Source organism: Pristiophorus japonicus, chromosome 3, assembly GCF_044704955.1.
Source record: "Pristiophorus japonicus isolate sPriJap1 chromosome 3, sPriJap1.hap1, whole genome shotgun sequence".
Classification (NCBI taxonomy): domain Eukaryota; kingdom Metazoa; phylum Chordata; class Chondrichthyes; family Pristiophoridae; genus Pristiophorus; species Pristiophorus japonicus.
The window spans coordinates 270,989,048-271,014,478 of NC_091979.1; the positions used below are offsets into that span (position 1 = coordinate 270,989,048).

The following is a 25,431-nucleotide window of genomic DNA, read 5'->3' on the forward strand; positions in this document are numbered from 1 at the left end:
GTTCCTGCTCTTTGTCAGGAACAGCTGAAAAGTTCAGACATTTCCCAAGGAAAGAAGGCAACTTTCACTACTTGATGATCATCTGGTGGCTAGATAACAGCATTGGCAAACCCCAAGAGAATGGAACTCTTGATAAAGACTGGGTGGGGATCAGAGCCTATGGTACCTGCAAAATGAAGAGCAAAAATACTTTTTTTTTTAAATAAATGGAGGAATATTTAATGTAAAACTACATAGAGACAGGCATCTCTGTATAATACAGAAAAGTTTTTTCAAATGCTCCAATAAAGTAGGTTTATAAGAAAAATACTGTAAAAAAAGACTGATTTATAAAACAGAATTAAAAAATATTAATGGAACATCCAAATATTTACTGAATATTAACTACTGGCACTACTGAAACCTAAAATAGGCACTTTTAAAATAAATATTTTATTTCTATGAATTTTAGCAAGGTCAGCAACAGGGATGCTACAACTGGCCTCAGCATCCCAAGACTAGACACTGGGAAGTGGTGTCATGATATGGATGAAAACATCGAGTGCTTCCCATTCCAGTGACATATGATGGAAAGCATGCATGTGGACAGAATCCATCTTGGGTGTGATTGCTCCCCACCCCATAAAATAGCTTGCCAAAATGGTCGTGTTTTGAACGAGCCACTCGGAAGTAGAATCACATTGCACCATGCGTCAGCCCCTTTAGGTGGAATAAATTGAAGAAAAGTAAACCATTTTCTTATCATCCTTTTTGTTTGTTTCATCTGCAATTGTTTATATTTTCAATCAACTCTCACTTAGTCTTGTACATATGTTTAATAGTCCATTCATGTTTCTAAGCACAGAAATGATAGAGCAAGCAATGGAGATAATTAGGACATTGGCAACCTGGAAAATGCAAAAGGAGAGAAAAATTCATTATTCTATTGTATATATTAAGTTTCCTTTAAACAAATGGGTTGCAAACTAATTTGACTTTCATTATAGTTTTACAAAGAATTGTGTGTGATACGTTACCATTTAAAAAAAAACAAGATTAATTTTAATTAATTTTTAAATGCTTTATTAATACAAAACATTAAATTTGCTTATGCTGACCCCTGGCAAAATGACAAGCAAAGTCATATTGGTTTTTACATTTGCATCCACATATGTTACACTGAAATGGGTTCTCATAACCATGGCACCCCATGTGAATAGTATAAAGGATATTGTCTGCAAAATACATGTCACAGTGTTGGCAGTGATGCAGAAGCTGGGGATCCTGGACTTGAATTGGAGGAGCAGGAGTGCTAGGTTGGCTGTTCGTCATGCAGGGTGAGCTCATATGTGCACTGCGCTCACTATGGGGGCCTGCCATAGGACTAAAGTTTCTCTGATTATGCATAGGATGTCTATCAGGGCTAGCATTGGATGAGCTTTGAGCCACACTAGAAACTACAGTGGTAACTATCGGTGCTATAGACTGTTGCTGTATTACGTATGGTTTTTCATCCCTGCATGTTACCACATCAGACGATGCTGGAGCTTGGTCATCATGTGCAAGGCTGGAAAGCTGGCCAGCTAAGGCAGAAAGCTGGTTTAATGGATTATCAACCATCATGTCCTGTACGTCCCTCGAGATCCCACCAGTCTGTGCTTTTGTCAGACCCTCATAAGATTCAGCCGAGATGTTATGAGAAAACTCATCAAGGTAATCTGTCTTCTGCACCAACATGGGAGGGGGACTGAAATTAATCAGAGGTCTTCTTCCATAACTCAGGGAGTAGCTGGACTTTTTCTGCAAAATTCCCATCATTCTCTTATTGGTCAGTGATGTCCTGCGTCCTTTCAGAGGAAGAAGTTTATGTCTGCGTCTGCGATGGTGGGATAAATTACTTTGATCACTGCAGCGGAAGGAGCAAAGCTCACATTTATATGGTTTTTCACCTCTATGTGAACGCATATGTGCTTCAAGGTGACGCTCATAAGCTGAAGCAAATGGACATAGATGGCATCTGTGGGGCTTCTCACCTGCATCAGAAAAAACAGATCAACAAAGTTTGTCTAGTTTTCCTCTCCACTTAAAAAAAAATATTTTTGTTTTATCTTTCAAAGAATCTTCCTTTAGGTGGGAAATGAATACAAATACCATTCAGCTCCCCAAATAGTTCAGTGGGTATCTGATACTGAGCCAAGCAGACCAACACTTCCAAGATTGATTTTTGTCAGTGCTGAGTTAGCTGATCTCAGCTGGGCCAGTATAAATGACCTGTATGTTGTTGGGCTAGGAAGGAAGAAAGAAAGAAAAAAAAATGGCCAGGATTACCATTCTTCATTGTTATCCAGTGACCCATGCTGGAAAGTGCAAGTATATGGAGATGTAAAGAGAGGGCCAGTCGGTTGGTCAACATGACCCGACTAGGCTCATACAAAGAATTAACACTTGGATGAGATGCGATTCCATGGGCACCAATCGAATTGCACTCCAGCAGAATCATTGTATTCAGGAAAGGGGAAAGGAAAAAAAAACTTTAAAAGTTGATAGATAATATACTTATCAGTGTGAGCAGCACGTCAGCATCTCATGCTTTACCAAGGCTATTTTTCATTCTGCAGTGATCTCAGCCGAGTAGCCCAGTCAAAAATGGACACATCACACATGACTACTAGAATCATGTACCATTTAAAAACTATAGTCCCAGTGTGACCACATTATAAAGAACTTCATTTTGAGCAGGAAATGTGCAACAAATTAAACAAAATTATTCCCACAATAGCAACACAGAATAAATGTAGTTACTTTTCACAATAAAAATCACGCTCAACATCTAATTGCATACAGTTTTGGATAGAAGACAATTCTTATCCAATGTTTTTTTTGACAAGTTAGGAGAATTGCTGAACAAGGAAAATACATGTCTTGGACTAATTGATAAGTACTAACACCACACCTAGCCTGTAATTAGTTATTTTCAATTATTCATGTTTATAACTGCATGCCCTACACATCAGTAAATAGCACAGTACAGGTCCCTTCAGGGAACATCATCTTCCTATCACTGGTGTCACTACAATCATGAACAGCACACTTTTAAAAAAATCCATGCACAGGCATCTTCCACTCTTCAGGATGTAGTTCGGGACCTGGAATATTAGGTCTTTCATTGAAACACCTGTGAACTCATCCCTTTTTGGCGTGGAAGCAAGTCATCATCGATACGAGGGACCACCGATGATGATGATGATGATGATGAACAATTCCTTTCCTCTTTCCCCAGTATTCAGAGGTTTTGTAAAACAAAAATGGAAACTAAAGAGAAAGGAAGGATCTTCAGAAGCAATTTTTAACCCCCTCAGCTGAAAGTACCTACACAGATGCTCTCTATTTCACCAAAGGGAGGCATATAGTAGCAATTAACTGTGACAATTTAATATACAAAACAGATTTTAAAAAATGACTACATAATGGCCCAGATTTTGCATTGAGAATAATGGCAAAGCTAAAAGCGCTCACCATTATTGCGGTGTAAATCCGGCGGCAACTTCCGCCGTCCGCATTTAAACACAGAAATCCAGAAGTTGCTATCAGGGATATCCCATTCATCCACAGGCTGTGCTGTAAAAGTCCCGGACGATAGACTTGGCCTTGAAATCAATGTAATGACGTGAGATGTTGTGGTACTTACTCACTAGACACGTCTGAAAAAGTTAGGGTTGGTGCATTCGGAAATGTGAATTTTTAACGCCGTGATGTGATAATTACTGCCATGCAACCTCTCTAGCCCTGAAAATGTAATTTTACATGTGAAAGAGTCTCATTCCTTCAGCATTTCATTAGTGTTGAAGGTTTAAAAAAACAACATTTTCTGTCTCTTATCTCTCTCTCAATCCAATCTTAATCTCACTTTCTGTACATGATTTTACATTGAATTAAATATGATATCCACTTCCTGTTTTAGACTGCGAGTCTCAATGAGGATTCTTCATCTGATTGGTTAAAGAACTTCACTGTTTCTTGACCTGCTCAGAGACCACAGATCACCTGGAGAGGGCGCCATGCTGGAAATGATCTCTAAATAGCACAAGTTGCTGCTCAAAAGCTCATCAAAACTTTGTGGGCAGCCTTCAGCGTAGTGAATGGCGAGCATCGTACCTTTGCCGCTGACACCAAAATCCAGACCAATGTATCCAAGAGCAACTTGTATGGCTTCATTTTTTATTAAAAATTATACTTTTTTGTTGGATGTTTTAGATTTCATTCCCTTCCCCATCATCACATGACCTCAAAATGGACAATTTGGGATCTATTCCTGTCAATTACACTTTGAATAGCACAAATGGAAAAACCCTAAGTCTTTAATTCTGTAGAGATCCAATGCTCTCCAGTAACCCAAATATATAATCTATTCCTACTGTAATGAATTCCAGTCAGCTTGCATTCCCAGACTATTGTATATTACAGATAAATTTTGGCTTACAACAAAAATAAAACATTGTGGTTCATTATGCAGCATAAAGCCATGAAAATATGCTAGCTAGAATGCATTGTAAACGCAACTGTACCCTACCCCTCTGTGCATAAAGAATTGGTATCATTATCAACGATGCTGCAGATTAGCATAATGTCTTTTCACCTCGAGGAACAGAGTGTATCCAAGCCAGATTGAGTGAACTAGCTGAAATGATCTTTGGTGAAGTGAATTTATGCAGTCTCAATCCAGTTGCTAGAGAGCATGAATCTATCCTGCACTTAAGTCAGAGTTTCACTCTGAATATGAGAAGTGATAATGTAAATAGCATACTTCAGGAACATTAAAAATCACCCAAAATAGAACATTTGGTGTAAACTAGACTTTAAAAAAATCTTTTAAATATCACAGGATTTTTGAAAACAGGACTGTCACCATCAATATTTCTTTTAAAATTCAACTATTAAAAGGGTGCAGTTAGCTTTAACATTTTTACATTGTTTTTGAGCATTTTGTTTTCACGTAAAATGTTTAACAACAGGGATATTAGCTAGGAGGGAATACTAAATTCAACAATGTGTAGGAATTGATGGAAGATGTTTCAGGGCCTTGTATCAATTGCATGTGGGTAGACTCACTATTTCATCTAACTAGTTCTCTGATGAGCTCAAACACTACAACTCTATAGTTGATACTTAATTGTGTAAGCTAATCTGCTGTACATAGTCTATTACCTGTGTGCATTCTGGTATGCTCCATCAGTCGCGCTATCCCTTTGCTAGCATAGTTACAATACTGACACTTCAGCTTTCCATCTGCTGTTCTTTCTGGCCCTTCCCCTATCATTCCAGAGCCATCATCAAGAGAAACTTCAACGGAAGCATGGTGAATTCCATTTTGATGATTTATTGTCCCAGCTGCAAATAAAAACAACAGTATTGACTATTAAAACATTTTTTTTTTTTATAAATTGTAAGTAGTCCAAAATAAGATTACAAACAAAAATAAAGCAATACTAATAGACCATAGAATATCTGAGGTGTATTATATACACACATACACGCACGTATATAAAAACACAATATAAATAACCAAGGCCACCGTTGAGGTTTTTACAAAAAACTGGACTGAATTACAGAATACAATTCCTGATAAAAAATGGAATTGGAGCTCATTATTCACTATAAACCAGTGGGTATAACTATAAAATGGACAACAAATAGCAATAGAAACAGAAATTTACAGTGCAGAAGGAGGCCATTTCGGTCCATCGTGTCCGTGCCGGCCGACAAAGAGCCGCATGGACCTCGGTCAGCAGCCCTGAAGGTTACATATAAACCTATGAACAATGACGAAAAGGTAAAGAGCACTCAGCCCAACCAGTCCGCCCCACACCTGTGACAGAGATTGTAATTCCCATATTGGACTGTTCAGTCACCCAAGAACTCACTTTTAGAGTGGAAGCCAGTCTTCCTTGATTTCGCAGGACTGCCTATGATGACTGAAACATTCTACACTCCACCCCAACCGGAGTCTGGGAGAGGCAAAAACCAGATTTAAAAACCCAGGCCAATTTGAGGAGAAAAAGAAATCTGGGCAAATTCCTCTCGGACCCATCCAGGTGATCGAAACTAGTCCAGGAGATCACCCTGGCCGTATTCGATTCCCTGCAGTACTTACAATCATATCTGCACCGGCCAACAAGAGATTATCCAGTCTAATCCTAGTTACCAGCACTAGGTCCTTGATCCTGCAGGTTACAACAGTTTAAGTGCCAATCCAACCATCTTTTAAATGTGCTGAGGGTTTCTGCATCCACCACTCTTCCAGGTAGAGTTCCAGACCCCCACAACACTGCGTGAAGAAGCCCCCCCTCCCCTCTGAGCCTTCCACCAACCATCTTAAAACTATGCCCCCTCGTAATCGACCCCACCAATGGAAATAGGCCCTTGCTATCCACTATATCCAGGCGCCTCAAAATTTTGTACACCTCAATGAGGGCTCCTCTCAACCGCCTCTGTTCCAATGAGAACAAACCCAGCCTATCCAATCTGTCCTCATAACTAAGATTCTCCATTCCAGGCAGCATCCTAGTAAATCTCCTCTGCACCCTCTCTAGTGCAATCACGTCCTTCCTATAATACGGCGACCAGAACTATTACTCTAGTTGTGGCCAAACCAAAGTATTATACAATTTAAGCATAACCTCCCTGCTCTGATATTCTATGTCTCGGCCAATAAAGGCAAGCATTCCATATGCCTTCTTAACCACCTGGCCTGCTACTTTCAGGGATCTGCAGACAAGCACCAAGGTCCCTTTGTTTATCTACACTATTAAGTGACCGACTGCTTAATGTGTATACCCTTTCCTTATTAGCTCTCCAAAAGTGCATTACCTCACACTTCTCCGAATTAAATTCCATTTGCCACTGCTCTGCCCACCTGACCAGTAGATTGACCTCAAAAGTAGTAATCTCGGGATTGCTACCAGTGCCACGTGCTAGTCAGAGTAGGAATCGCAGGATAGCGCAGATGAATACATGGCTTGAGCAGTGGTGCAGCAGGGAGGGATTCAAATTCTTGGGGCATTGGAACCGGTTCTGGGGGAGGTGGGACCAGTACAAACCGGACGGTCTGCACCTGGGCAGGTCCGGAACCAATGTCCTAGGGGGAGTGTTTGCTAGTGCTGTTGGGGAGGAGTTAAACTAATATTGCAGGGGGATGGGAACCTATACAGGGAGACAGAGGGAGACAAAAAGGAGGCAAAAACAAAAGACAGAAAGGAGATGAGGAAAAGTGGAGGGCAGAGAAACCCAAGGCAAAGAACAAAAAGGGCCACTGTACAGCAAAATTCTAAAAGGACAAAGGGTGTTAAAAAAGCAAGCCTGAAGGCTTTGTGTCTTAATGCAAGGAGTATCCGCAATAAGGTGGATGAATTAATTGTGCAAATAGATGTTAACAAATATGATGTGATTGGGATTACGGAGACGTGGCTCCAGGATGATCAGGGCTGGGAACTCAACATCCAGGGGTATTCAACATTCAGGAAGGATAGAATAAAAGGAAAAGGAGGTGGGGTAGCATTGCTGGTTAAAGAGGAGATTAATGCAATAGTTAGGAAAGACATTAGCTTGGATGATGTGGAATCTATATGGGTAGAGCTGCAGAACACTAAAGGGCAAAAATCGTTAGTGGGAGTTGTGTACAGACCTCCAAACAGTAGTAGTGATGTTGGGGAGGGCATCAAACAGGAAATTAGGAGTGCATGCAATAAAGGTACAGCAGTTATAATGGGTGACTTTAATATGCACATAGATTGGGCTAGCCAAACTGGAAGCAATACGGTGGAGGAAGATTTCCTGGAATGCATAAGGGATGGTTTTCTAGACCAATATGTCGAGGAACCAACTAGGGGGGAGGCCATCTTAGACTGGGTGTTGTGTAATGAGAGAGGATTAATTAGCAATCTCATTGTGCGAGGCCCCTTGGGGAAGAGTGACCATAATATGGTGGAATTCTGCATTAGGATGGAGAATGAAACAGTTAATTCAGAGACCATGGTCCAGAACTTAAAGAAGGGTAACTTTGAAGGTATGAGGCATGAATTGGCTAAGATAGATTGGCTAATGATACTTAAGGGGTTGACTGTGGATGGGCAATGGCAGACATTTAGAGAACGCATGGATGAATTACAACAATTGTACATTCCTGTCTGGCGTAAAAATAAAAAAGGGAAGGTGGCTCAACCGTGGCTATCTAGGGAAATCAGGGATAGTATTAAAGCCAAGGAGGTGGCATACAAATTGGCCAGAAATAGCAGCGAACCTGGGGACTGGGAGAAATTTAGAACTCAGCAGAGGAGGACAAAGGGTTTGATTAGGGTAGGGAAAATGGAGTACGAGAAGAAGCTTGCAGGGAACATTAAGGCGGATTGCAAAAGTTTCTATAGGTATGTAAAGAGAAAGAGGTTAGTAAAGACAAACGTAGGTCCCCTGCAGTCAGAATCAGGGGAAGTCATAACGGGGAACAAAGAAATGGCAGACCAATTGAACAAGTACTTTGGTTCAGTATTCACTAAGGAGGACACAAACAACCTTCCGGATATAAAAGTGGTCAGAGGGTCTATTAAGGAGGAGGAACTGAGAGAAATCTTTATTAGTCGGGAAATTGTGTTGGGGAAATTGATGGGATTGAAGGCCGATAAATCCCCAGGGCCTGATGGACTGCATCCCAGAGTAGTTAAGGAGGTGGCCTTGGAAATAGCGGATGCATTGACATTCATTTTCCAACATTCCATTGACTCTGGATCAGTTCCTATCGAGTGGAGGGTAGCCAATGTAACCCCACTTTTTAAAAAAGGAGGGAGAGAGAAAGCAGGGAATTATAGACCGGTCAGCCTGACCTCAGTAGTGGGTAAAATGATGGAATCAATTATTAAGGATGTCATAGCAGCGCATTTGGAAAATGGTGACATGATAGGTCCAAGTCAGCATGGATTTGTAAAAGGGAGATCATGCTTGACAAATCTTCTGGAATTTTTTGAGGATGTTTCCAATAAAGTGGACAAAGGAGTACCAGTTGATGTGGTATATTTGGACTTTCAGAAGGCTTTCGACAAGGTCCCACACAGGAGATTAATGTGCAAAGTTAAAGCACATGGGATTGGGGGTAGTGTGCTGACGTGGATTGAGAACTGGTTGTCAGACAGGAAGCAAAGAGTAGGAGTAAATGGGTACTTTTCGGAATGGCAGGCAGTGACTAGTGGGGTACCGCAGGGTTCTGTGCTGGGGCCCCAGCTGTTTACATTGTACATTAATGATTTAGACGAGGGGATTAAATGTAGTATCTCCAAATTTGCGGATGACACTAAGTTGGGTGGCAGTGTGAGCTGCGAGGAGGATGCTATGAGGCTACAGAGTGACTTGGATAGGTTAGGTGAGTGGGCAAATGCGTGGCAGATGAAGTATAATGTGGATAAATGTGAGGTTATCCACTTTGGTGGTAAAAACAGAGAGACAGACTATTATCTGAATGGTGACAGATTAGGAAAAGGGAAGGTGCAACGAGACCTGGGTGTCATGGTACATCAGTCATTGAAGGTTGGCATGCAGGTACAGCAGGCGGTTAAGAAAGCAAATGGCATGTTGGCCTTCATAGCGAGGGGATTTGAGTACAGGGGCAGGGAGGTGTTGCTACAGTTGTACAGGGCTTTGGTGAGGCCACACCTGGAGTATTGTGTACAGTTTTGGTCTCCTAACTTGAGGAAGGACATACTTGCTGTTGAGGGAGTGCAGCGAAGATTCACCAGACTGATTCCCGGGATGGTGGGACTGACCTATCAAGAAAGACTGAATCAACTGGGCTTGTATTCACTGGAGTTCAGAAGAGTGAGAGGGGACCTCATAGAAACGTTTAAGATTCTGACGGGTTTGGACAGGTTGGATGCAGGAAGAATGTTCCCAATGTTGGGGAAGTCCAGAACCAGGGGTCACAGTCTAAGGATAAGGGGTAAGCCATTTAGGACCGAGATAAGGAGAAACTTCTTCACCCAGAGAGTGGTGAACCTGTGGAATTCTCTACCACAGGAAGTAGTTGAGGCCAATTCACTAAATATATTCAAAAGGGAGTTAGATGAAGTCCTTACTACTCGGGGGATCAAGGGGTATGGCGTGAAAGCAGGAAGTGGGTACTGAAGTTTCATGTTCAGCCATGAACTCGTTGAATGGCGGTGCAGGCTAGAAGGGCTGAATGGCCTGCTCCTGCACCTATTTTCTATGTTTCTATGTTTCTATATCCTCCTGCAGCCCATGACTATCCTCTTCATTATCAACTACACAACCAATTTTAGGGTCATCTGGAAACCTCTTAATCATACTCCCTATATTCAAATCTAAATCGTTGATATATACCACAAAAACCAAGGGTCCCAGTACTGAGCCCTGCGGGAACCCACTGGAAACATCCTTCCAGTCACAAAAACATCCATCAACCATTACCCTTTGCTTCCTACCTCTAAGCCAATTTTGGTTCCAACTTGCCACTTTGCCCTGGATCCCATGGGCTTTAACCTTCGTGACAAGTCTACCATGTGGGACTTTATCAAAAGCTTTGCTAAAGTCCATATACATTACATTGTATGCACTATCCTCATCGATCCTCTTAGTTACCTCCTCAAAAAATTCAATCGGGTTAGTCAAACCCAATCTTCCCTTAACAAATCCATGCTGACTGTCCCTAATTAATTCTTGCCTTTCCAAATGTAGATTTATCCTGTCTTTCAGATTTTTTCCAATAATTTTCCCACTGAGGTTAGATGACAGGCCTGTAATTACTCGACCTATCCCTTTATCCTTTCTTAAACAAGGGTACCACATTAGAAGTCCTCCAATCCTCCGGCACCATGCCCAAATCCAAAGAGGACTGGAACATGATGGTCAAGGCCTCTGCGATTTCCTCTTTTACTTCACTGAACAGCCTGGGATGCATTTCATCTGGGCCTGGGGACTTATCTACTTTCAAAGATGCTGAACACTTCCTCTCTCATGATGTTTTTTTCATCCAGAATATCACACTCCTCCTCAAAGCAGTATCTGCATTACCCCTTTCCTTTGTGAAAACAGATGCAAAGTATTCATTCAGAATCTTACCAACATCTTCCGCCTCCACACAAAGATTACTCTCATGGTCTCTAATAGGCCCTAATCTTTCTTTAGTTACCCTCTTACTCTTTATATTTATAGAACATTTTTGGGTTATCCTTAATTTTACTAGCCAAGAATTTTTCATGCTCTCTCAGCATTCTTAATATCCTTTTTAATTTTGCCTCTTAACGTTCTATATTCCTCCAAAGATTCTATAGTATTCAGCCGTTGGCTAAATGATAAAGATAGAAAGATACTTGCAATTAAATAGCACCTTTCATGACCTCAGGACACCCAAAGTGTCTTACAGCCAATGTAATGCATCTGAAGTATAGTCACTGTTGTAACGTAGGAAATGCGGCAGCCAATTTGCACTCAGCAAGGTCCCACAAACAGCGATGCGCTAATGACCAGATAATCTGTTTTTGTGTTGATTGAGTGATAAATATTGGCCAGCACAATGGTGATAGCTCCCCTGTTCTTCTAAATAGTTCCATGGGATATTTTACATCCACCCGAGGGGGCAGACGGGGCCTTGGTTTAATGTCTCACCCGAAGGACTGCAACTCCAACAGTGCAGTACTTCCTCAGTGCGACACTGGAGTGTCAGCCTAGATTTTTGTACTCAAGTATGGCTTGTGACTTGAACCCACAACCTTCTGACTCAGTGGCAAGAGTGCTACCAACTGAACCACAGCTGCCATAGCACCTTTAATGTAGAATAAAATATCCCAAGTCACTTCACAGAACTCTAACCAGACAAGAGTTGACAACGAGCCAAAGGAGGAGATATTAGGTGGGGTGACTAAAAGCTTGGTCAAAGAAATAGGTTTCAAGGAAGTCTTGAAAGAGAAGGGAAGATGATGTCACTAAGAGGAAGCATAAAGAAGAGAAAGAGAAGAGATAGAGAACATGGATTTCTATAGCACCTTTCACCTCAGGATGTCACAAAGCACTTTCCAACCAATTAAGTATTTTTGAAGTGCAGTCAATGTTGTAATGTAGGAAACGAAGCAGCCAATTTGCACACAGCAAGACTCTACAAACAATGAGATAAATCACCAGTTAATCGGTTTTGTCCCTCAACTAAATATTGGACAGAACACCAGACAAAACTCCTCTTCAAAACACTGCTATGGGATCTTTTACGTTCACCTTGATTTAACTGGCCTTGATTTAATGTTTCATGCAAAGAACAGCACCTCCGACAATGCAGAACCCCCTCAGTATTGAACTGATGCGTCAGCCCAGATTGTGTCCCTGGATGGAACTTGAATCCACAACCTTCTAACTCAGAGGCAAGAATGCTGCCACTGAGTCACAGCAAACACTTAGAAGTGACCAAGAATAGATTCTTGGAGGACTCCAGAGGCAACGGTGCAGGAAGGGAAGAGATACTCTGGCTACAATTGGATAGGTAAGAGAGGAGCCAAGCTAGACAGTAGAGGAGGATAGTGTGGTTGACCGTGTCAAAGGCTGCAGGAAAGTTGATAAGGACAGTCATCGTGACCATCTTTAAAAGGGGGGACAAATTCGACTGCGGCAACTACAGGGAAATCTCCCTGTTATCAGCACTGGGAAGGTTGCCGCTAGAGTTCTCCTCAACCGTCTTCTCCCTGTGGCCGAGGAGCTCCTCCCAGAGTCACAGTGCGGATTTCGTCCCCTACGGGGCACAGCGGACATGATCTTTGCACCTCGACAGCTGCAGGAAAAATGCAGGGAGCAGCGCCAGCCCTTATACATGGCCTTTTTCGATCTTACAAAGGCCTTTGACACTGTCAATTGTGAGGGCATACGGAGCGTTCTCAGTTTTGGATGCCCCCAAAAGTTTGTCAAGATCCTTCGCCTGCTCCACGACGACATGCAGGCCGTGATCCTTACCAGTGGTTCCATTACAGACCGGGGTCAAACAAGGCTGCGTCATCGCTCCAACTCTCTTCTCAATCTTTCTCGCTGCCATGCTCCACCTCACAGTCAACAAGCTCCCCGCTGGAGTGGAACTAAACTACAGAACCAGTGGGAAGCTGCTTAACTTACGCCGCCTCCAGGCCAGGTCCAAGATCACCCCAACCTCTGTTGTTGAGCTGCAGTAGGCAGATGACACCTGCATCTGCGCACATTTTGAGGCTGAACTCCAGGATATAGTCGATGTATTCACTGAGGCACATGAAAGCATGGGTCTTACGCTTAACATCCATGACAAAGGTCCTCCATCAGCCTGTCCTCGCCGCACAGCACTGCCCTCCAGTCATCAAGATTCGGCGTGGCCCTCGACAACGTGGACCACTTCCCATGCCTTGGGAGCCTCTTATCTAAGAAGGCAGACATTGATGCGGAGATTCAACATCGCCTCCAGTGCAGCCTTTGGCCGCCTGAGGAAAAGGGTGTTCGAAGACCAGGCCCTCAAATCTACCACCAAGCTCATGGTCTACAGGGCTGTAGTAATACCCGCCCTCCTGTATGGATCAGAGGCATGGACGATGTACAGAAGATACCCCAAGTTGAAGATATATCACCAACGATGTCTCCGCAAGATCCTGCAAATCCCCTGGGACGACAGGCGCACCAACATCAGTGTCCTCGCCCAGGCTAACATCCCCAGCATTGAAGCATTGACCACACTCGATCAACTTCGCTGGGCAGGCCTAATAGTTCGCATGCCAGACACGAGACTCTCTAAGCAATTGCTCCATGTGGAGCTCAGTCACGGCAAACGAGGCAAAGGTGGGCAGCGGAAGTGTTACAAGGACACTTCAAAGCCTTCCTGGTAAAGTGCGACATCACCACTGACACCTGGGAGTCCCTGGCCAAAGACCGCCGTAGGTGGAGAAAGTGCATCCCGGAGGATCTCAATGCCGCGAGCGTGAAGAGGTCAGGCGCAGGCAACGGAAGGCGTGTGCGACAAATCAGTCCCACCCCCCCGATGAATGTCTGTCCCACCTGTGACAGGGTCTGTGACTCTTGTATTGGACTGTTCAGCCACCAAAGGACTCACTTTAGGAGTGGAAGCAAGTCTTCCTCGATTCCAAGGGACTGCCTATGATGATGATGCTGAGAGGAGGATGGTGTGGTTGACCGTGTCAAAGGCTGCAGGAGGGTTGAGAAGGACAAAGAGGGATACTACACCAGTCACAGAAGATGTAATTTGTGACTAATTAGGGCGGCTTCAATGCTGTGGGAGGGGCAGAAACTTGATTGAAGAGGTTCATGGATTTGGGTGGAGACAACACATTCAAGAACATGAGAGAGAAAAGGAAGTTTGGAGCTGGGGCAGTAGATAGCAAGGCCAAAGGGATTGAGTGGAACTTGAGGAGGGAGGTGATAACAGCTATTTTGAAAGGGAGAGACAGTACTCAGACAGAGAATACCATTTACAATGGCAAATTGTGGTGTGCGATCCCCAAAGCTTTATAAAAATTCATGTAATGAAAATGAATTTGACTTGACAACAACTTGCATTTATGGTAAAACGTCCCAAGGCACTTCACAGGAGCATTATCAAACAAAATTTGACACAAAGCCACACAAGGAGATTAGGGGAATGACCAACAGCTTGGTTTTAAGGAGCGTCTTAAAAGAAGAGAGGCAGAGAGATTTAAGGTGGGAATTCCACAGCTTAGGGCCTAAGCAGCTGAAGGCAGGGCCACCAAAGGAGCGATTAATACTGGAAATGCGCAAGAGGCTAGAATTGGAAGAGTGCAGATATCGTGGAGAGTTGTGGGTCTGGAAGAGGTTACAGAGATAGGGAGGAGTGAGGCCATGAAGGGATTTGTAAACAAGGATTAGAATTTTAAAATTGAGGCACTGCTTAACCGTGAGCCAATGTAGGTCAGTGAGCACAGGGGTAATGAGTGAACAGGACGTGGTGTGAGTTAAGATATGGGCAGCAGAGGTTTGGATGAGCTCAAGTTTATGGAGGGTGGAAAATGGAAGGCCTGCCTGGGTTGCATTGGAATAGTCAGGTCTAGAGGTAAGAAAAGCATGGATGAGGGTTTCAGCAATCAGATGAGCTGAGGGAGGGGCAGAGTCAGGCAATGTTATGGAGGTGCAAATAGCCGGCAGGGACTGAAGACAATGGCTTTGGTCTTCCCAATGCTCAGTTGGAGGGAATTTCTGCTCATCCAATACTGGATGTCGGACAAGCAATGTTATAAATAAGAGACAGTGGAAGAGTCGAGAAAGATGGTGGCGAGGTAAAGCTGGAAGCTAAGCCAAATCAGGTGAGGGTGAGTGCAGTCCCACTCAGCAGGACAATAGAGGAGAAGTGTTGGAGGGTGGTGTGGTCAACCTTGTCAAAGGCTGCAGACAGGTCAAGAAGGACAAGGAGGGATAGTTTACCACAATCACAGAGGATGTAATTTGTGATTTTGATAAGGACCGTTTCAGTACTGTGGCAGGGGCAGATAACTGATTGGAGGGATTCTGACATGGAGTTCCAGGAAAGATGGGCACAGATTTTTGGGAGGTAACAGCATGTTCAAGGACTGGAGAGGAAAGAAAGGTTGGAGATGAAGCGGTAGTTAAATCAACCATTATAAAATAGTGGCTCTGCCTTTCACTAAACTTTCATTATACTAAAAACTCGCAATGTTATCTTCCCTCATTTGCTTCTACTACAATATGCTTACAGTTTTTATTTATTTATTACACACCTCCCCAATGGCTCAGTGGGTAAAGGCACAGAATGATTCAGACCAGGAAGATCACAGGTTCAATCAGTGGTCTGTTCTGGTAGTAGGATACAATAACTGGTCACTGTTCAATAACCCCTGTAGGAATCTGCATATGGATATTGCGCAAGGATAGCTTCGTAATTTGGCTGCAGTTGAACAGCAAAGCTCATTGTCCAGACTCACACGTGAAGAATAGTCATGAGTGAAGTACTGAATGGCTGCCAGAACTCATGGAACTGGACCACAATATAAGCACATTAATTATAGGAGCAAGAAAAAAATTGGAAAAATAATTGTGCATATTCAATTCACCTTCATATTATACAATACACATTAAAATGCACTTCAGTGAAATACAACAAGATCAACTACATTTGAAAACCCTAGGCTTCTTCATAGAAAGTATGTTTTTAAAAAGTATGTTTTTAAATGCAACAGATATATTAGATGATGCACAAACCATTTAATTGTTAATTTATGGGTCATTTAAAATCGATTAAAAGCTAATCCTTCTAAACTTCAGGAACTCAAGCACAGGCAGTAGTATGGTATCAATAGCACATTAAAATATAGCCAGTGTCAATCAGGCATGATAAAATTACATAAACCAGGAATGCTTACATACTTGTATCATAAAACTCTTGTATGATAAGACACATCCATTTTTACTGAGCTTTTTTCAAAGATTCAGTAATTCCGAGGATCACAAAATACATGAAAAGTTCACATTTTAATTTCTTCCACACACCACACCTCTGCCAAATGACAAGAAAATTCAGCGCAAATGCACTGAAGGTTATTTTTTTAAATTACCATGCATAAAGCTTCTTGGCTATTTGTTACATGCCTGAAGTACAATCTGACCAATCAAGGATTCCTCCCAGTTTAGGGAACCATCTGAACCTTCGCATTGTGCTACATGTGACACACTTGTAAGCATCCAATTCTCTCTAAAAATGTTAGTTCAATTTTGAAGCAGATATTTGGGAGATTTCAATCCAATATCTTGGATACTAACAGTATCTTGAATATAAATGGTAGGGACAGCATGTTAGATAATTGTTTTAATAGTTAAATTCCCTTGTAAGTTAGTACACTATATAAAAGTTAGTAATCTGAACATTTCCTTACCAGGCTGAAGTAATTCTGGTTCCTTTTCATTGCAAACTGAACCAGAAATCATGTTTACATGCTGTGTCTGCTGAGTGAGATACTCTTGAAAATCCTTGACAAAGTCTGCAGAGTCATTTCTCTTTTCTCGCATATTCTTACTCTTGATTGAAGCTCCTTTAATTCCTTAAGAAAAAAAACTTCCAATATTAAGTGTTTCATATCCACAATATTACTAAGCAATTCAGAGCATACTTGCATTTTTCAGATCTGAATATATTCTCAAATGCTGTCTTATTAAAACAGCTGAAATCCAGAGTAAATTTCTCCATTAATTTTTTTAACACTTCTGGTTCTACCACATAACAGCTTTTCTCCTCCTGTCTCCTCCCCCCCTTCCAGGATTGAGCCAAATTCTAAAAATTGAAAATATAGAATATCAAGTTCCAAACTGTAGAGCACACTGTAGTTTTTAAAATTATGATTGCAGTTGTGTTGCATTATTGATTTACAGCCAGCAGTACCCAACTTACATTAATATAAACAGAAAATGCTGGACATTTGTTTATATTTCAGATTTCCAGCATCCACAGCATCTTACTTCCTGATTTACATTGTCTGTACAAATTATATTCTTTTACTCCTCTGGTAAATTTGAATGCTTTTGAGAATGGGAACATCTTCATTCACAAACAACTTTAAAAAACTTGCACAGAGCTTATACAAAGTGCCCAAATGGTCAAACAGATTCTTCCCCAAGCACTTTTTAAAAAAAACAGGTTTACTACCATATTGGAGCTATATTGAGTGGTGTCAAACCCAAGTCGGCCGTCACTTTTATATCACTGCAAACAGAAATTACCATGCTGCAACACAAATGAGGCAATATAACTACACTTCATTAATTAAATTGCTTTTCAAAATTTACCATACAATGATTTCAGGAAATGTTTTACTCCTTTGTAGAACATAGTGAAATACAATTGAAACAAAGTAATGTATAATCAAATATAATAAATGTGATTTGCTCCAGAAAATCAGACCAAGAGTTAGTTATATAATTCTGTTTCATGAACCATGTATACCACTGCTACCAGTCTCATCAATTTATTTTGTTTTGGATTTAAAAAAAATTAAATAAGTATCTGCAGGATGGACGTCTGCTGTTACTAGTTACTATAGTTAGCTGCAAACTCTAGTAAAAGCTGGAGTGCCTTCCTCAATGCAGACCTGTATCTTTGAAATACAGCAACGTCTGGTTATGCTGCGGAAATGCAGGAAATGTTTAATCAACTTCATTGCTGCATCAGCAGAAGCACCAGTGACATGTCCTGTGTTGTCATTTTCACCTCAATTCAAAATGTATCAGCAAGATAAAAAATCATATTCATAAGGTCATCAGCATCACCACCTCACTGAATTGCCTCCCTCCTTATCCAAACATGAATTAAGCAGGTTAATTTCTACAGTCTTGTTCCCTGGTGTATCCGTAGGCAGATCACAATTAAAATCCAGGAATTGTATTGAGCAGTCCAGTCAAGCCCTCAAATGTCTTTGTGATGTCTCTTGAATAAACCCTGAATTACCCACAATCCAAGTTGAACAATGAATGAAGCTCAGAGAGCTCCTCCTGTTGTCAAAACTAATTCAAAACAAAACACCTTACAATACCTCCAATTCAATCGAGAGGTTTTTTTGCACATATGCACTCTAGTATCACATTAACTCTAGCAGTAATCACAAAGAAAATCTGTTTCAAGTCTAGTTAATTTATGAGTGCCACAAATGATCTACAGCTTTATTTTAAGACCAAAATCTTCCCAAACACATGCTACCTGTACCTCTACATAAATAAATTGAAATCTCCAGGATTATGCAAACTCTTCTTCTCAATAAGCAACTACTTCCTCTGCAGTCACCTCTGGCATACCCAAGATTCCATCTTAGCCCATTCTTTCTTGCTTACCTTTGCCCCTTGCTGCTATCATCTAGGCATAGGGTCAATTTCCATATGCAAGTTGAAAGCATGCAGATTATCACTCCACCACTATCTTTGACTCCACAACCATCTCTGCTGTCAGTCCAATAAAGTTGTGCATGAGCCAGAACTTTTTCAAATGAAACACTGGGAAGACCAGTGATATTATTTTTCTCCTACTTGAAGCTCCATAGCTTTGCCTCCCATTACCTGGTCAAACATAACCATGTATTGCACAATCTCGTCCTGTTTCAACTCCTTCAAACCCCATATTGTATCCATCACCAAGATTGTCTGTTTCCACATCATCTACCTCTGACCTTGCCTCAAACCCACTGCTGCCAAATCCCTTATGCTTTTGTTACCTCCAGGTTTAACGTCCCCAAAATCCTCCTCTCCAGCCATTGCAAGCTCCAACTCACCTACTTCTGTTTGCTCCATCCCCCAAATGAATTCACTTCATAATCATCTTTGTTTATAAATCCCAGCACAACCTCACCTGACTACTCCTGCAGCCTCCAGCCTTTGGTCCACCAACTTTCCAGTGCATCCTCCCTGCCCAATGGTGGCAGAGCCTTCCTCAGTACTGTCCTGTCTGGAATTCCCTCCCTAAACCCAGCTGCTTTGTTACTTCTGCCCACCTTTAAAAGCACTCTCCAAACTTATCTTTTCAACCATGTATTCAAATCATTTTCTTTATTCTATTACAACTCTTTTTGTCTCTGAAGGGAATTGGGACATTTACTATTTTAAAAGGTGCTATATAAATGCAAGCCACTGTAGTTAACCAGTTATATATATTTTTTACATTGGCCCTTTTTTTTTTAATATATATCTTTGAGCTGGCTTTTAATAAATGTGCTTTCACAAGGCCCTGGCTGCCATAACCAATTACGTGTCCCCTTCACAGACCTCTGTAGGTTGGATGGCTGGGCACAGAGGCAGGGATATGACAGAGCGCAGGAGCAATTTTCCATCGGACTAGGCAGGTAGTGCAGGAGTCCCCTGAGGCCATCTCACTCTCCAACAAGAGTGCTGGCTCTTTTCATGCAAAGGCCCTTCCTGTTGGCTCTCGGCCTTTTGGCTAAGATCAAGTGTCGTCTCTGTTGATTGGGCATTCATATGCAAATTGACTGATTGCAGAAGCTCGTTTTTCCAGTTTTGCTGGCTCTGGCCTTTTGGCTTGGGCCAAGCGGCAATTGGAGAGAAGAGGAAAATCTGCATGTCGACCGGCCCGGAGGCCCGCCAAGGTGCCGGACTGGCACCACAACAGGTTGAAGGCTTCGGCCAAAATACACATCGAAAGGAGGAATCTGCAACCCGGATGGTGGCCAACCGAGTGGCGAACCAGGGCGTCCGAAACACCATCTGAGTGACGGTAAAGAAAGTGGATGGACAGACAACGATCAACCGGGACCTTTTTGTGAAGAAAATCCTGTTGGGAACATGTGGCATGAAAGTCGCCGACATCTTCGCCTTACAGGACCTCCCGAAGAGAGGTTACTTCGATGTGACCTTCAGAATCGTCACCCTATGCCTGAAGTTCCTGAAGGGACTGAAGGAGGCGAGTGAACTGCTGCGCTCAATGCTGACTTGGGAGCCACTGTTCACCCTCCCATCGCAGAGAAGACGCACTATCACAGTGCAGATATACAACCCCCACATCCCGGTCATTGATGTGCTGACTTTCCTCGCCAGGTATGTCGATGGGGCAGGAAACAGCAGCGACTTGAAAGACTTGCACGGGATTTGGACCACGGCATGTCAGAAGCGATGAGGAAAGGCATCATCACCCTCATCTACAAGCAGAAGGGGGAGAGGGAGGAAATCAAAAACTGGTGGCCCATTTCGCTGCTCAATGTGGACTACAAGATCCTGTCAAAGGTCATCGCCAACAGGGTCAAGTCTGCTCTTGAGCTGGTGATTCACCCGGACCAGACCTGCGCTGTCCCAGGCAGGAAGATCTCCGATAGCCTCGCGCTACTCAGGGATACGATCGCCTACGTGCGGGACAGGAGGGTGGACACCTGCTTGATCAGCTTAGGACACCTGCTTAATCAGCTTAGACCAGGAGAAAACCTTTGACAGGACATCGCACACGTACCTGATGGACGTGCTCTCCAAAATGGGGTTTGGGGAGGGTATCCGTAATTGGGTCCAACTGCTCTACACAGACATCAGTATTGCAGTTCAAATCAACGGGTGGGAAATTGAAAGCTTTCCAATCAGATCTGGAGTCAGGCAAGGCTGTCCTCTCTCCTCGGTCTTGTTTGTGTGTTGTATTGAGCCCTTTGCTGAGTCCATCAGGAGGGATGCAGGCATTAGAGGGGTGACAATCCCAGGCAGCGGAGGCACTCAGGTCAAGACCTCCCTGTACATGGACGACGTCGCCGTTTTTTGCTCGGATCCGCAGATTGCTCGCAATCTGCGACCAGTTTGAACTGGCCTCGGGAGCAAAGGTCAATCGCAGCAAAAGCGAGGCCATGCTCTTTGGCAACTGGACCGACCGATCCTTTACTCCACTCCCTTCACCGTTAAACCAGATTACCTGAAGGTGTTGGGAATATGGTTTGGAGCAGACGGGGCGTGCGACAAAAACTGGGAAGAGCGTATCGCCAAAGTGAAGCAAAAACTGGGATGGTGGAAGCTGTGCTTCCTCTCCATGGCAGGAAAGAACCTGGTCATCAGGAGTGAGGTGCTCTCGTGGCACAGGTCTGGCCCATCTCTCGCTCCTGTGCCACGGCAGTTATCCGGGCCGTCTTCCACTTTGTCTGGAGGTCAAAATGGAACGTGTCCGCAGAGACACAATCTACAAATCTCTGGACAGTGGAGGAAGGGATGTTCCGAATGTGGCCCTCATCCTGATGGCCGCCTGTGTGTGCGGCTGCATCAAGCTGTGCACAGACCCCCGGTACGCAAACACCAACTGTCACTACGTGCTGAGGTTCTACCTGTCCCCTTTGTTGCGAGGAATGGGCCTGGGCACGCTGCCGCAAAACGCCCCCACCAGCTGGACTATGCCTGCCCACCTGTCCTTCGTGAAAAAGTTTTTCACAAAAAACCCCTTTGACCACAAGGCCATAAAACAGTGGTCAACACGTAACGTCCTGGACGCCCTACGAAAGGAGTGAGTGGACCCTGTCGGGTGGTTCCCTGAGCGGACTGTCGAACTCGTTTGGCAGAACGTCTCGTCGCCAGAGCTGTCACACAAGCACCAAGATGTAGCTTGGTTGGCAGTGAGGAGCGCCTTACCCCTCAGAGCCTTCATGCACAGCCGACATCTCAGCAGCACGGCACGGTGCCCCCGAGTCGGCTGCGGGGCGGACGAGACTGTCACCCATCTCCTTCAGGATTGCGCCTTCGCAAGGCAGGTTTGGAAAGAGATGCAGGGGTTGCTGTCGAGGTTCATCCCGAGCAGCTCCGTAACACAGGACTCTGTGCTCCAAGGGCTGTTCCCAGGGACACACACCGAGACAGATATCACCTGCTGCTGGAGGGCCATCAACTTGGTCAAAAACGCTCTTTGGTCTTGCCGAAACTTGCTGATCTTCCAGAGCAAGGAGATGTCCACGTCTGCGTGTTGCAGACTGGCGCAATCCAAGATTATGTGCTGAGGGACACATTTAAAATTGGTGCAGCCGCCGCAAAGGCACGGTGGGGAAGGGCCACAGTTTAAAGCCCTTCTGCCACGGTAAACCCGGTGGTAGGAATCAGTACAAAACTCCACTCGGGCCGTACTTGTAACTTCTTTTTTGTGTACATGGAGCACCATGATCTGTAAACACCTATGCAGTGCCATGTTCAATGCAAGGTCTGTTTCGTGATGCACGTTGGAAAGGAAAAGTGTAAATGTACCGTCATCCATTCCGTGTACATAAGAACATAAGAATTAGGAACAGGAGTATGCCATCTAGCCCCTCGAGCCTGTTCCGCCATTCAACAAGATCATGGCTGATCTGGCAGTGGACTCAGCTCCACTTACCCGCCCGCTCCCCGTAACCCTTAATTCCCTTATTGGTTAAAAATCTATCTATCTGTGATTTGAATACATCAATGACACATGTGACACATGTAATGTAATTTGTTGAATGCACTACAATGTATCCCGTGTTGTACCGAATTGTACTTGAACTGAAAAGCAAGGAAATGTACCGAACGGAACTGCCGTCAGCACCCAAATGTAGTGTATGGGATTGCTGACCGCAGCTAAATGTACTGAACTGCTTTTGAATGTACTGTACAAATTTTTATATGAATAAAGTATATTTTGAAATTTAAAAAAATTCCATCGTAATGTTCGCACTGAAAAATCGTCAGAAGAGGTCTGGGGAAACTAGACATCCATCTTTTATTAAACCATTACAAAAGCAAAAAACTGGATGCTGGAATCTTTTATGAAACCATGTTTGATCCGTTTATACTTTCCTCTATCTCCGACAGTGGATTCACCTAATCTCCCTGGCTTGCAGTTGGTTGGTTTTGTGCCCGCTTTTTAAAAGAATAATGGTGATAATGTTTACCTACGTTGGATGGCTCGTTCGATAGGCTTTGGGGGCCTAATGTTGAGCCTTGCATATACATAGATTTGTGAGCTGGATTAACTGCTGCACTTCCGTCTTCTTACTAGAAAAAGTGACTTGTCTCCGTTCACTTCTTAACTCTTCGGAGACCAAGATGATCCTGGGGATCAGCAGTGGCTTCGTGTCCTTGAAAAACTCGCATTTTTCAAAAATACAATGTCCCATTCAAAAAAAACATTTAAAATCGGATCAGCTTAAAATGCAAATCGTCCACGATCAACTCGGTGAATTTACGTGACGGGAGAGTAACCCTTTTGTGTGCATATGTGCGCATTTGTTTGAGCTAACTCTCTCAGCTGCGGGGACGGAAGCTGCGGTTTATAAATGGCTCCGCTGTTGAGTCCCGGAACCCGGCCTCGACCAACATCCCGCCCCTCCCTCACACTCATTGGTTCAACCGAGGGAAACGTAGCCACCCATTGGTCGGTGGGAATGTCAATCACAGAGTGTTACGCTCCAAGTTAAAAAGATAGAACCGAGCCGCGTTATTTTGAAAATATCAAAAATAACAATTATAGGAAGAAGGAAAAAAAAGCGTTTAAGAGAATTCGGTATCGGGATTAGACAGGTCATGTGAATGTATCCTCCCTCCCACACCGCAAATGCTCTTCACAAGTTTTGCTCCCAGCCGAAGGCTCTGGCGTCTCGAGCCCTTTCGGTTACGGTTTTTTTTTCAAACCGGGGTCCAACCGCGAGCTGTTAAAATTTTTGAAGAGGTTCAAACCGGTCGCGGCCACAGGCCGAATGGGGGGGGGGGGGGGGGGGGAAAGAGTTCCCCCTTCCTTCCTTCATACCTTCAGCTTAGTTCTTATCCACTCGACAGCCGCTTTACACAGCAAAACATATCGTCTCCGCGGGGTGTGTCTCAAAAGCAACGCTTGGAGTCAGCAGCGGGCCCGGGGTAATGTGCCGGGGAGGAAGCGGTTCCCCTCCCTTTCGCTCTCACGTTTGTTCCTCAGCCGCAGTCCCGAAGACGAGGAAACAAAAGGCCGGCGACGATGTCACAGTTCAGCCAGGAGTACACTTACACACCACACAGACGGGCAGCCGGATGGAAGTGACATCAGCGGGCGGGGCCGCGGCTGCTCTCCTCTCACCAGGCATCCCTGGCAGAGGCCGCCCCTGTTACCACACGCCAATCGTTGGGGTCGGTGGGGGGGAAACAAAAAAAATCACCTGCGACCTTAATTTTCATTTTTTTTAAACTTTTGCCTTTTCCCATTCTGTAAGGTAGCTTTTTACATATAAACGGAATTTTATTTAAATTTCACCAAGTTCAGAAATTAACGCAAGCCTCTTCTTTCCCCCCAAAAAACATGGTGGTGGTCTCAGTGACGTCTTCTGCTCAGCTGAGTAAATCATGCTTGGTGCTTAAACTTGGATAAGGTGCCGTGTGTCCTCCAACATCACCACCCTCCAAACGGTAACAAAAAGCATCCGCACTCTAGCTGGCCCGAGATATTCTCGCGGTATACCCGTTGTTACAAAAGAAGAAATGGCGACGTGCTTATTGCTTTCCAAGGTGAGCAGAGTATTTGACATTCACAGTGAGTTGGTGCTACCAGCAGTATTTAGTAACTGCATAATCATCGTTTTGTTTGCTGTGTAATAATAGCCAACATTACTGTGTCTCAAATAAACTCGCTTCGCTTCTTTACATAAAAAGTACTGATTTTTGTTGTTGCGTGATTTTTTTTTTGTTCGTTCCGTTTGATTAGTGCTGTTTTAGCTGTTGGGTCATACATATTGAAGCAGACGTCTAACGTGTTTACAGTTACAACAACTTGTATTTATTATAACTGGCCAAAATTTACTGTAAAAATAACAACGCCCACCATTATTTATACACCCATCGGACAACATTTTTAGGCAAGCACAGATGTACAGTTAAACCTGAAAATCCAGATATTACTATCTGATATGTGCCACTCTGTAAGCCATCTAGCTCCCTAGTAAGTGACAACATTTAACGTAGGAAGATGTATTGAACGACGTGTTG

The 25,431-nt window shown here is 43.5% G+C and overlaps 2 protein-coding genes and 1 long non-coding RNA gene across 3 annotated transcripts in view; 2 read left to right on the top strand and 1 right to left on the bottom strand.

Moving 5' to 3' along the window:
- The window catches only part of LOC139260290 (uncharacterized), a 15,621-nt gene extending 13,711 nt beyond the window's left edge, over positions 1-1,910 (top strand). The window contains exon 3 of the long non-coding RNA XR_011592760.1: positions 1,515-1,910. This is a non-coding gene — a long non-coding RNA (uncharacterized lncRNA). The remainder of the gene's footprint in view (positions 1-1,514) is intronic.
- On the bottom strand, positions 1,040-24,526 carry LOC139260287 (zinc finger protein Pegasus-like). Its single transcript, XM_070876714.1, has 4 exons — positions 24,227-24,526; positions 16,896-17,060; positions 5,185-5,367; positions 1,040-2,012 (listed from the first exon to the last, which is right to left on the bottom strand). Exons 2-4 carry the CDS (start codon positions 17,026-17,028, stop codon positions 1,078-1,080), a joined length of 1,251 nt encoding a protein of 416 aa, XP_070732815.1. The 5' UTR covers positions 17,029-17,060; positions 24,227-24,526; the 3' UTR covers positions 1,040-1,077.
- The window catches only part of acadsb (acyl-CoA dehydrogenase short/branched chain), an 85,008-nt gene continuing 84,031 nt past the window's right edge, over positions 24,455-25,431 (top strand). Inside the window, exon 1 of the mRNA XM_070876713.1 lies at positions 24,455-24,954. Within this exon, the coding sequence (XP_070732814.1) occupies positions 24,928-24,954 (27 nt within the window). The 5' untranslated portion in view covers positions 24,455-24,927. The remainder of the gene's footprint in view (positions 24,955-25,431) is intronic.